Genomic DNA, 13,238 nt, shown 5'->3' with positions numbered 1-13,238 from the left:
ATGCTCCGGGCGGTCAGGAGCCTGCTGAGCCTCCACCTGGGGTGCGGGGTCCGCTGCGCCCCCCGCGCGTTTCTGGCAGCAGCGCGGGTGCAGGTGTCGGCTGTCCAGCCCCGCGGTCCCTTCCTTTACTCCAGTGGCCGGGCAGACAGCGGCCCAGCGCCCCAGAGTCAAGGTGAGCCAGGGTTAGGGCGGGAATAGGCTGGAGATGGAGGGGACCAGAGATGGAGGGGACCACGAAAGGACCGGCGAAGGCCCCGGGAGCCTTGGCTCTGTCGGCCCTCCGGGTTTATCTTTGTCTTTCGCTGCAGGGAAGATTCACAGGGTTCCTGACCAGCACACGCCTTCGCAGTTCGACAAGAAAATACTGCTGTGGACCGGGCGTTTCAAATCCATGGAGGAGATCCCGCCTCGGGTCCCGTAAGTGTGGCGGGTGTTGCGCTGGGAGAGTGGAGTCCGAGCTACGCGGAATGCAGGGTCCACTGTCCACCGCTGCGCACTTGGGATAAACGCAGCTTCAGTGTCCGCCCCCACCCCACAGTTTTCCCCAATAACATCTTCTGCCAGAACGGATAGCGGGCCGCTACTTTTATGGGGGAGATTGTAGAAGTTGTAGATCCCAGAAGTTCTTTCCATCGTCGCCCACAAGGTGGTCCCCAGGAAGCCCCGAGCCTGGGAGGCAGTGGAGCCCCTAGTTCAAACAGAAGGCGCAGTCCTAACCTGAACGCCGGTGGCTGTAGGGCCGCCAGAGATGGGGAGGCCCTGGACATCCAGTCCACGCAGGGAAAGAAGGGGTCTTCTGGTCGTGGCTCATGAGGCTGCTGTTGGCTCTCTGGGAAGAAACCTGTCCCGTGTAGCCTCCTCTTATGGGGTAGGAGATACCCGGCGGACAGAATTTCCTAGCCCTCTTAGTAACAGGTTTACTGGGGTTGGGATCCTGGGAGCATCTGCTGGTGAGCATCTATTTATCATTCTAATCACCAAACCAAGGTAAGTAATAAAACTCAAGCTAGCAACTTCCTGGCCAGGGTACTTTAGCTTGTTAAAGGGCTGGGGCAGGGGCGGGGGCGTGGAGGCCACAGGGCTGGGCGTGGTGGCGCACACTTGTAATCCCAGCATTCTGGAGGCTGAGACCTGAGAGTCCGGTTAGTGGACAGCCTTAGCTACTTAGCAAGGCCAGTCTCAACTCAGCGAGACCCTGTTGCAAAAATAAAAAGACTAAAAAGTAGGGCTGGGGGTGTCGCTCAGAGGTACAATGCCCCTGGGTTCCATCCCCAGTACAGAAAATAAAAATTATAATAATAAGTAACCTTTTTCAAAACAAAACGCCCCTTCGTTCTATTGTTTGTGTGTGTGCCAAACCCCAAGAACTTCACAACACTTTTACAAGAGTGGGTAAAAAGAGAAACTAAGAACATTAATCTAGTTTTATAAAGGGATCATAACAAAATAGAAAGACTAAAATCACAATGTTTGAAAGCACTTTAGATGTTGTAAATAGTATAGTTCTACAATGTAATGAACGCCTATTGCACAGATAACCAGACTTGGCCCTACATCTTTTCCATCACCTGCAGTTCTGCTGCTTCTTAGTTTGCCAGTTACTAAAGGCACCTCAAATAACGAGAGAGGAAAAAAAAAGAAAACATGTGGAACATGTACGCTCAATAATGCATTCTGAAGCAGTTTGTTCCTTTCTTGAGCAAGAGTTATTTAATATGGAATGGACATAACATTTGGAATAACGGGCTTTTGAAATTCATTTCCTCATATATTTGCCTAAGTTTTTAATATTATATTTATTTATTTGTTTGGTGGTACTGGTGTTCCTGGAAACCCTTCTACCTCTGGGCTATACTCCCAGACCTATTTTATGTTTTTATTTGGAAACAGGGTCTCTTAAGCCAGCGAGTCTGGCTTCGAACCTGAGTGATCCTCCCGTCTCTGCAATCCCAAGCCCGGCGATTACAAGTGTGCGCCACCACGCCCGGCAGTTTTTAATATTATAAAACAAACTTTGTGTTTTTTGAGATTTGTGCATGCCAAGCTACAAACAGTTGAAAGCATGATTTAACCTCAAAAGTCTTCCTCAGCACAAGCTCTGATTAATAAATTTTGCTTGATATCAGATTATTTAGTACTTTAAAGGTCAAATTGAGGACCAAAAAGTACACGAACAACAAAAACTAAAACACCACATTCAATTTGTTTGGATTTTGCTACCTAGTACTATAATTGTAATCAAGAGTGTAAAGAACTAGCAGAATTATAAATTGTCAAGAGATCCTCTGCCCAATACTGCATTAATAGAGCTGTAAGTGGGAAGAAAAGCATTTTACAGAAGTAATTTAATTTCCTTAGGCTTATTATAAACAGGAGTATTATAAACAAGAACATTTGACAAAATGGCAATTAAAAGCTTCATTGGTTTTGAATGGGAAACAGGAAAGTATTCTAATGCTTTTATTTTTATTATTTTATAATCTTTTTTCAAAACATTACTATTTAGGAGAGATCTTTCTGCTAAGCTGTTAGATTTGTCAGGTAAAAAGCCTTCACTTTTTTGTGCTTAGTGGATGTATAATTAAGTGATCTATAATTTTTGTACCATACACTAATCCTATTTAATAATAACTAAGTTTTCTTGTTTTTTTTTTTTTTCAGTGCTAAACTAATTTGACATAACAGATCAAAGCCAGATGGTTAGGTAAAGTGATTAGATCTTTTAGGTTCCTTCTGGTATAAAAAGCAACAAATGTAATAATGCTCCCTAGACACTAATTGAATCTTTGAAATTAACATCTCAAAACAGATTATTCTGCCTAAAATCTAAGGAAGAAGCTAGTTTTTGGTTTTTTAAATAGTAGAAAAGTTTTGCCGGGTGTGGTGGCACAAGCTTGTAATCCCAGTGCTTGGGAGGCTGAGACAGGAGGATCGCACAGGTTTAAAGCCAGCCTCAGCTACTTAGTGAGGCTCTCAGCAACTTAGTGAGACCCTGTTTCCAAATAAAATATAAAATAGGTCTGGGAGTATAGTCCGGAGGTAGAAAAGCCCCTGGGTTCCATCCCCAGTGCCACACACACATACAAAAAAAAAAAAAAATAGTAGAAAAGTTTTTAAAAAGTTTATTATTGTTAAGAGCAAATGCAACTTGTCTTTCTGAAAAGTTTTAAACTGTAAGAAGAGTTTGGTGGGGCAGTAAAAAATAAAGTGTACAAATGAGCTTTTAAAATAATCCATCCAAACCAGGCATTGTGGTACATATTTGTAATCCCAGTACTCGAAAGTTTGAGACAGAAGAATCACAAGTTTGAGGCTGGCCTCAGCAATTTAGTGCAAGCCCTGTTTCAAAATAAAATATAAAATAGGACTGAGAATGTAGCTCAAAGATAGAATACCCCTGGATCCAACCCCCATATAAACTAAAAAAATCCATTCAAACCGCAAAACAAAGTCTGCTTAACGAAGAAGCTAAATGAATATGAGTCATATGCATAGGCTTGAACTTACCTACTCCCCTTTCAATTAGTGAATAAAAAACATAGTCAGGCCATAATATGTCATAGTCATGTTCTTAGCAATTAGAAACTAAATATACCTACCCTGTGGTTTCATAGAGGTCAAAGTTACTTTAAGATATGAACCAATACCTGTTCATTTGAACTTGGTAAGAGAAATGGGCTAGCAGGTGAAAGACATTTTGCTTTCAGGGAGAAATTGGACTATCAATGTAACAAACCACCATTATCATGCCTGTCAGAAAACTACATTACTTTGATAATTAACAAAATACACATTTTGATTTAGGCCTGAAATGATAGATGCTGCAAGAAACAAAGCCCGAGTGAAAGCTTGCTACATAATGATTGGACTCACGATTATTGCCTGCTTTGCTGTGATAGCCTCAGCCAAAAGGGTGAGTATTAACTCTATAGTAAAGATAGACTTGTGGAGGGCTGGGGTTATGGCTTTTTGGTAGAGTGCTTTCCTAGCATGTGTGAAGCCCTGGGTTCAATCCTATGGGGGCGGGGGATAGACTTGTACACTTTAAGCAATGTTATGGACCTTGTGTGTGGATGTTGCTGGTGTTCAAATCCATGACCTCATGAACGATGTGTTCTAACATAGAGCTACATCCTTAGTCTATAGCTATTGTTTAAGAACAAATCTGCTTTTGAGGTCTTTTGCCACCCACATATATCTATCATACTGGAAACAAATTTATACATGGAAGTTTGAGTCAACAAATTAACTATGTATCCAAGAGGGAAAGATATATTTTATCTACTTGCAAAATAAAAAAAATCTGCACAGAAATTTGTGTGAAAGTTTTTCAGACCCGATCATTTTAATTAACTTGCATAGACTTAGAAAAGTGATTGCCAAGGTCATCTAGATCATTTGCATCCTGTTCATGAGCCCTTTCTCACCATATCCAGTGTATGGCTTCTGTTTAATACCTCTGGAGAGGATTTTAGGAGCTGACACCTTGCAAATTTTTTCTGCCTCCCCAAATCCTGCCTTCTGTTGGTCACTTTTTACCACCAGTAACAGACCCATCGATACTGGGATACGTGATGTAGCTGAGTCTTCCCTTCTTCAGTTTTAGCTTCTCTGTATCTGACAACCTCCATCTTGGACTCTCTTGGATGCACTCCAGTTTATGAAGTTCTCTTTTCATTGTGTCATCTGAAACTCCCATTAGAGCCGGGCGTGGTGACGCACGCTTGTAATCCCTGCGCTTGGGAGGCTGAGACAGGAGGATCGCGCAGGTTCGAAGCCAGCCTCAGCTACTTAGTGAGGCTCTCGGAACATAGTGAGACCCTGTTTCCAAATAAAGTCTAAAAAATAGGTCTGGGAGTATAGCCCAGAGGTAGAAAGCCCCTGGGTTCCACCCCCAGTGCCGCAAAAAAAAAAAAAAAACCCTCCCATTAGAGCCAGAACATATCTTCCTCACTCTCTGAACATATTTAGCCAATCACCATCCTGTATTATTATTATTATTATTATTATTATTATTATTATTATGTTATTATTATTTTACTAGAGATCAAACCTAAGGGCATTCTACCTTTGAGCTAAATCCCCAGCCTTTTTTATTGTTTGGTTTGATACAGGTTCTTTCTACTTTACTCAGAATATCACCAAGTTGCTGAGGCTGGTCTTGAGTCTATAATCCTCCTGTCGCAGCCTCTTAAGTACTGGGATTACAGATTTATTCAACTAGCTGAGACTAGCGTTACTCTTTACTCCTCAGTCTCAAATGATCAGAGCTAATTTCATACAGGAACTGGGACCCCTACACCTGCTAATGTTACATAAATGTCCATTTATTCCTATTAGAGATAATCTTTGAAAATTATTCTCATCAAATGGGACACTTCAGAGATACACTTACTGGGCCAAATACTCACATACGTAAAGAAAGAAACTCATTCCTTGTTTTCATTGTACTAAACTGGCGGTTATCTAGTTTCTAGGATTCTTTTGATAGTATACACCTTCTATAACAAAAATAGGAGCATTAATTTTTTTCCTTCCAGATAAATGTCTACTTTCCTTGCCAGTTCTTTGGTCTGGTGAGAAGTTTTCTCTTTTTCCTGATTTCTTTAGCTTACTATAAGTGGCTCAGTCCACACCCAAGATCCAAATCCTAGACTTAGGCACCCTTTGTGTATAGGCTCTCAGCCCATAGCTAGTAAGGCCGGTATTTTTCCCAAATGCCCTGATTGAAATCATTTTCATCACTATGGTTTCAGTCTCTCCTATTCATGCCTTGAGTTACTTTCATTTCTACTGAGGATTTCCTTTTTATTTTGGGCAAAAGTATTTGAAAATACTTTTAAATTTTATCCAACAAACATAACTATCTGTACCAAGAGATGGGGGCACATTTTTGACACGAGCTGTCCTATTGGCTAGAAGGCTAGCAACTTTAGTAATTTTTTTCCATACCAGAAAATCATTTTTTTTGAAAACTATTTGTGACAGGTGTTTTAAGTTACTTTTTCTTTGTATAAAATCTCTTGTAAATACGTCTAACTAGAATACAAATTCTTCTGGAGGGTCGCAATACTTAGTTCTGAATTTTTTTGCAGGCTGTAGAACGACATGAATCCTTAACCAGTTGGAACCTGGCAAAGAAAGCTAAGTGGCGTGAAGAGGCTGCACTGGCTGCACAAGCTAAGACTAAATGACATTCTGAGTGACAAAGTGCTCCCTCAAACACCACCACTATTACCTGCAACAATAAAACAGAAATGAAATAGAATAAATGAAAATTTTGCCATGGTTTTGTTCTGATAACAAGAAACACAATGCCTTTTTATTTCTATTTTTAGTTTACCACCCATTCAAAAAAGTATTTAAAACTATATATGCACTTGTGTAACCACAGTATCAACAGTACCTCAGAAGACTTTTTGGTCTCAAGTCTTTAGTCCCCAATGATATATGTTTTGATTTTGATTTTCAGCACCATAGACTGTTTTTGCCCATTTTTTTTAAACTTGTATAGTTGGAATCACACAGTATGCACTTATGTGGATTTTTTTTTAACACTGTTGTAAGATTCTTCCATAAAGTATGTAGCTCATCCTTTTTTTTTTTTTTTTTTTTTTTTGGTCACTGGGGATAGTAAGAGAAAATGAGCACTTTGTGTACGGCATTAAAATTAGGCTGAACAAAATCATTAAAAGCTCTTTAAAGTCAAGATGTCAGAGGTCTTTAAAGTTGTTTGAATAAGCCTTAACTTAGTTTTTTAAGTTGTATATCTCACCCTCACATGTTATTTGTTCTGGTACTGAAGCCTGAACCCAGGGGCATTCTACTTCTGGGCTACCTCGCCAGCCCTTATTTTTGTTTTGAAACAGTCTTGCTAGATTGCTGAGACTCTCATTAAGTTGCTAAGGTTGGTCTTGAGCCTGTAAGCCTCCTGTCTCAGCCTCTCAAATACTGAGATTACAGCTGTGTGCTACCCTAAGCCAGTTTTCACATATTCTTAACATGGCATCTATATATTTTTAAATCATGTCAATTTTTAGCTTCACAAAGTATCTTTCTTAGAAAAGATACATCACTGGCAATCAGAGAGATGCAAATCAAAACTACCCTGAGATTTCACCTAACTCCAACTAGAATGGCCATCATTCAAAACACAAACAACAGATGCTGGCGAGGATGTGAAGTGGGAACTCTAAGACATTGTTGGTGGGATTGCAAATTAGTGCAACCACTTTGGAAAACAGTATGGAGAATCCTCAGAAGAATGGGAACAAATCTACCATTTGATCCAGCAATACCACTGTTGGGTATCTACCCAAAAGAAAAGAAACCAAACTACCAAACTAATGCATGTGTATCTATGTTCATAGCTGCACAATTCACCATAGCCAAACTATGGAACCAGCCAAGATGTCCATCAACAGATGAATGGATTACAAAACTGTGGGATATGTACACAATGGAATTTTACTCAGCCATCAAAAAAAACTCAATTACATCATTTTCAGGGAAATGGGTGGAACTGGAGGACATTATGCTAAGTGAGATTAGTCAGTCACAAAGAATAAGAAATCAGATGCTTTCCCTAATATGTGAGAGTTAGGGAGAAAAGAGGAGCAAACAAGACAACCTAAAGGAGGAGAAATGAGGGGGGAAGAGGAAAATCTCTAAAGCTCACAATGTACTTAAACATATCGAAGTCAATCACTAAGCCAAGCAAGGGAGAGAGGGACGGGGAGGGAATGGGGTGGGATTTGGGTAGGGGTAAAATCAGCGATGAGTACATGTTTGTACACACAAGTTTTTTACCCCAATAAGTTGTATGAATATAATGCACCAATAAAAAAAAATTAAAAAAAAAGAAAAGATACAATACTGCCGGGAATGGTGGCACATGCTTGTAATTCACCTTGTGAATTACAAGGGGTTTCTTCATAAGCTGGGAGAAATCATACTGTTCCTGGCCATGTATGAACTCTTAAGACCATTTTCCCTGGTCCTGGTGGTCTTGGGCTGTGGTCGGTCTAACTGGATACTCAAGGGTCACTGCCTAGCTGCCAAGTGTACAACTCTGTCCTGAGAACTCTGCTTGGTCCCCCAGCGTCCCACACTCACTTCCAGGCTCTCCCTGGGTGTCCCCTTCATGCTCTGCAGTCTTAGAAACCCCTAGAAAGGAAAATGATGCAATCACAGGCTCAACTAATTTTCCTTTCTTTCACAAACCACCTCCCTTTACCTACTGCTTACTGTTTGTTTAATATTTTTGTCTGGTATTTTAGTTGCTTCAAGCTAGAGAAAAAATCTTGTCATTATTCTATTTTGGCCAGAAGCAGCAGGTGACATACGCAAACATAATGTTCTTTAAAAGAATCTTTGTCAAATGTAAACTTATATCTCTTTTATCATTTCTGAAATTATTTTGTGCCTTTTTAAACTGACTTGACAAATTTAGTTTTATCAATCTTTATATCTTTTTATGATTTCACTGGTTTTGGCCTTTTAAATTTTATTATTTCCAATCTTCTATTCTCTTTGAATTTTCTCTATAGCTATTTTCTCCCTTTGTAATATTTAAAACATCTGTATTGTATCTTTTCTTTTCTTTTCTTTTCTTTTTTGTTGGTACTGGGGTTCCTGGAAGCACTTCTACCTCCGGGCTACACTCCCAGACCTATTTTATATTTTTGAAACAGGGTCTCTTAAGCCAGCGCGGCTGGCTTCGAACCTGCGCGATCCTCCTGTCTCTGCCTCCCGAGTGCGGGGATTACAAGCGTGCGCCACCACGCCCGGCTCACAAGTATTTTTTAATGATTCCATTTTATCACATTTAGTGGTTTTATAAAGTAGATGGAATGTTAACCAAGGATGGCATCTGCTTTTATTCCCTGTTAAGAATACAAAAATCAAGAAAACAAAGAGACACATTAAATTCAATTGTAAAATAGTATTTATTATTTTAATATAGTGATGTAACATTTTGTAATATTGCATACAGCTCAAATATTGGTTTACTTAGTTAGGTAAGAATATTCTCCTTTCATCCCATTTCCCAATCAGAATTTAAAGATACACTATCCTTTTAGAGTCCTATTATATTGGGCTCACATGTTTAACATTTTATAAAACGCTATGAGCCAAAATAAATAATTAGCAACAGTTTAATTTCACAGCTTCACAATTAAGCAATCAGTAGATTGCTGAATTTAAGAGCAACAAAAATCCCTTAAGACTTTTTTATATTTGCCTTTTCCATTATGCTTCTTCTTAAGAAAAAATACAAGGCAAAGGTAATAAATGTTTTTAGTCTTTCACACAACAAATTAACCTTAAACTGCAAGTAGGATTCACAATTACCAAATAATAGGTTATTTCTGCGCCAGCAGATTTTATTATTTTCTTTCTTGTTCTGGTGCTACCAATAGGTGAATAAATTACACTAAAAATTAAGGACACAAGAATTAAGTTAGAATACCTTTAAAAATAAAATTTATAGTAAAAAAAAACATCCAGGCCAAGTACTTATAAATATAAAATAAGTAAGCATGATTGCATAGATTAACTAGAAATTCAAATCTGGACAAAATAAACACCATGCTTAATTTTTACTTAATTAAATGTAATGTACTCTTTGAAGTATTTTCTTGGTATTTGCATTAATGTTGCATGCAAACTACTTTATATTTTTATTTCACCTGGCACAATTTTTCTTGAAAGTAGATTTAATAACTCTTAATAAAAGCAAGTTAAAAATAATTTTTCCTCAAGGAACAATTAAGATTAATAAACACATATTTTGGAGAATTTCAAATGATATACTTGAAAAGAGTAGACATTTTTAATAAATTTTAAAAACAACCTATCTCTTAGTCTTGGTCCAAAAAACTCATCGGCATACCTAGAGCTGGTTCAGTATTCTTTGCAAATCTAACCAAATTAATTACCCAGGTAACATATCCAATAAATCAAAATATAAGTTTGTATTTAAATGCTTAAAGTACAGTCATATTCAGTAGAGATATAACATTAGTTTTATTGGCAAAAATTTTTATTGGCAAAAATGACCTTGACAGGTCATTCTGTGTGCTTGAATGTGTGCGTACATACATACATACATGCACACATACACACATGTGTTATCTTATTTTTTCTTTCTGTAAGAACTATTTTTTTTAAAGACTTGGTTCAGAGATTTTATTATAGTGACTATGGGGTCCTCAAAAGCAGGCACAGCTGGTTAGTTTATAAGTTATGTTGCATTATTAAATTCAATTAATTAGAAAGAGCAGAATACCCTGTCACCTGATGCTTAGAACCATCAACACCGCAAAACAATATTTATCTGAAAGGTTTACCATCAATTTGGTAATCTTTAATATAACTACCCTGTTTTTGAACATATATAATGAAAAAAAAAACTTCTTATACTCAACTATTTAACTTCCATTCCAATAAAAATGGCACAGATACTATCTTCTACTTACAGTATAAAAAAGGATTGGCAGATGCAGTTAGCATTACAGACATCATTTAAACCTGGATTTTATAGCTGTAGGTTTTAAGTGTCTTGCCAAAAGCTTAGTTTCATGATATATAATTTACAAAGTGTCATACTATTTAAAAGTACTCCTATATACATTTTCCTCTTGAAACATGCCTCTGGTTTCCAGCAGAAACATTATAAATGCTATCATAAATGAAATCTTTCTTTACAGAATAGACTATGAATTGTATCAAAATCACTTTAGTTCCCACCTTAAAAGAGTTTTAAATTAGGTTTTAAATAAGTATTCTAGGTACATAATTGGAAATATACATAGCCTGCATATAACTATAAATTAAAAGACTGAGTTCAACAGTACCACATCTGCTTAGAAAACTTTTTCAAAGCACTGTACTTTGAGAGTAACACAGACACACACACATATATATGTAAATATATATATATATATATAATTTTTCTATTGAAACCTTCCTTTTAAACATTTAGAGCTTGAAGAGGTTTTTGCTGTTAATTTATTAACATACACATTATATTGACCAATCTGACACAAATGTAATCTAATACATGTTCCATAATGAGCAGCAGTATGACCTTCTAAGTATTACCAAAAGTTCCTTGTACAGATTCCAACCATATTAAAGAATTCTTCAAAATGTTCTTTAATATCATCACTTATTGTTCAAACATTAAAAGTATTTAGTAAAATCTAATACATAACAAGGTGATTTCTTCAGGATACTTTTGTCATTCAAATACTTAATTTTCATCATTAAACAGAGAATACATTTTCAATCATTGCTCTGAAAAGTCAGAGAAATAATTACAGTATTATTTTAGGTATGCAGCACTACTTTAGATTCATAACGGTGTCTCTGTCATGATGCTCTTTAAAATGAAGAGTGAAAAAATAATAAAACACTTTAAAAATGTTAGCATATTTGGTTGAAATACAAAATATACTAGTATAATAGCAATTTATGTTATTTAAACACAAATATTTTAGTGTTTTGTACTTTTTAATGTGTTCAACATGAAGAATAGCTTCTCTTCACAATTGCCACATTTTAATTATCAGTATATTTCTTCTGTTTTATAAATAAATTTTAGATATTCTGTTGCAATATTTTTTGCAAAGTATAACCTACAGCACAGTGATCTATAACTTAAGGTAATAAGTATCTTCACATTCTAATTTAGCTTTAAAGGATTTCATCTTCTGAAGCGTCTTCTTTTTCTTTTTGCTTCAAGATAGAGGTAGATTTGGTAGAGAGTGGGTGTGTCGGACTTCCTGCCAAAATGCAATTATCAGTAGCTGTCCTGCTATTTATTATGCATTTTGCAAGAATATTGAAAAAAATTCAGAACCACTATGTAACACTTCAAAGTTCTCCTTTTCAAGCTTCAGTTAAATAATTGCATAATATATTTAATTGTCCATAGATATAAAAATTCAAACAAAAGAAGACATAAATATAGCCATACTAAAAAAAAAAAACTTTTAACAAAGGGTTGCATCTGAATGGACACGTAGGTTTCAATTTGCTTTTAAAAGTGTGTCTAATTCTTTTTGTTCTTCAACAGCAAAGAAGACACATCTCAAACTACCCTTTAGATCTTAACTTTTTTTCTTCACCTAGTTAAAGTTGAAACCCTTCCATTGGTGCCTCCTGCTGCTGAAATACAAACTGTTGTTGGTTTTCATCCACCTGAGGTACAATGCTGGGGTCATCTTCTTCAACACCAAAATAATGTTCAATCAGATCAAAAGCCTTTTGGTAAATTTCTTGATTTTCATGGCTTTGTAGAAACTCAATTTTATCCAGACCTATTATATAAAGCATATACCAAAAAAATTATTTTAAAGTTTCAGTGTATAGTTCAATCAAAACAGTAAATCAACAGCATCCATGACTCCACTGCCAATAAGACTGCTAATTTTTGCACATGTTGACAGCCAACACTTAGGCCTTATTCTTCAAGAATGAGAATATGGAGCTGTATAAAGACTGCAACCTGAGCATAAAAGATAGACACTAACCATCCTGATAGCTGTATAAGCTCAGTCAAATAAGTTCAATTTTTGTGTACTTGAGTTTCTCAATTAAAAACGATAGTTTTTATAATTAACTCAATAGATGCTTTCCAAATTATGCTAAACAACAAATCATATTACAGGAACAAACCAAATGCACTGAACCAGAGGTTATGGGTGTCATATGATTTACCAAAAATAAAATCTATAAATGAAACTGAAAAACCTCATTTTGAAAGGTTGAGGAGAATCTACAACATCCTACTTTATTGCATACAAGAAAAGATTCTACACATAAATATGAGTAGTACTGGAATATTTTTCATTTATATATAAGCCACTTCAATTGTATTACTGTAAAAAGAAAGAATATGCAAAGTAGTCATATTCAAACACAATTACAGAATAGCCCAGACTCTAGCATAACTGGGGTTCAAAATAATGATTGTAGTTAAAAAGAATTCTTAAATCAGTGATTACTATCTCCTATTTATATAATATTTTAAACAGTGACATTATGTAATTTTAAATAAAGGCAATCTGACATCCCAGACTTCACTTAAAAATCATAAATACTTGACTCAGCATAATAATCAGGGGGCTTAGTAGAGAAAAGTGAGTATTAACATAAAGGAAAAGAAAAACATCAATTTAAATCAATACCTATTATAAAATTAATACCATCAATCATGTAAAATATTTTAA

At 36.5% G+C, this 13,238-nt stretch overlaps 2 protein-coding genes across 4 annotated transcripts in view; one reads left to right on the top strand and one right to left on the bottom strand.

Annotated features, from left to right (window-relative positions):
* Window positions 1-6,194, top strand: FAM162B (family with sequence similarity 162 member B; the record flags this gene model as incomplete). The annotated part of the gene is made up of 4 exons (XM_080700113.1): window positions 1-172; window positions 309-417; window positions 3,805-3,913; window positions 6,096-6,194. The coding sequence occupies 4 exons, from the start codon at window positions 1-3 to the stop codon at window positions 6,192-6,194; spliced, it is 489 nt and encodes a 162-aa protein (XP_080556239.1).
* A 5,944-nt stretch (window positions 6,195-12,138) lies between these two features.
* Window positions 12,139-13,238, bottom strand: part of KPNA5 (karyopherin subunit alpha 5) — a gene marked incomplete at both ends in the record, with an annotated part of 40,163 nt that continues 39,063 nt past the window's right edge. For all 3 annotated transcript variants that reach the window (XM_080700025.1, XM_080700026.1, XM_080700027.1), the window contains one exon: window positions 12,139-12,326. In XM_080700025.1, the coding sequence (XP_080556151.1) occupies window positions 12,139-12,326 (188 nt within the window). The remainder of the gene's footprint in view (window positions 12,327-13,238) is intronic.

The sequence above is a fragment of the Muscardinus avellanarius genome (assembly GCF_963383645.1).
Source record: "Muscardinus avellanarius genome assembly, chromosome: 8".
In the NCBI taxonomy this organism is placed as follows: Eukaryota; Metazoa; Chordata; class Mammalia; order Rodentia; family Gliridae; genus Muscardinus; species Muscardinus avellanarius.
Note: the sequence above shows the minus strand (reverse complement) of the source record. Positions and strands in the feature narration are given on the sequence as shown.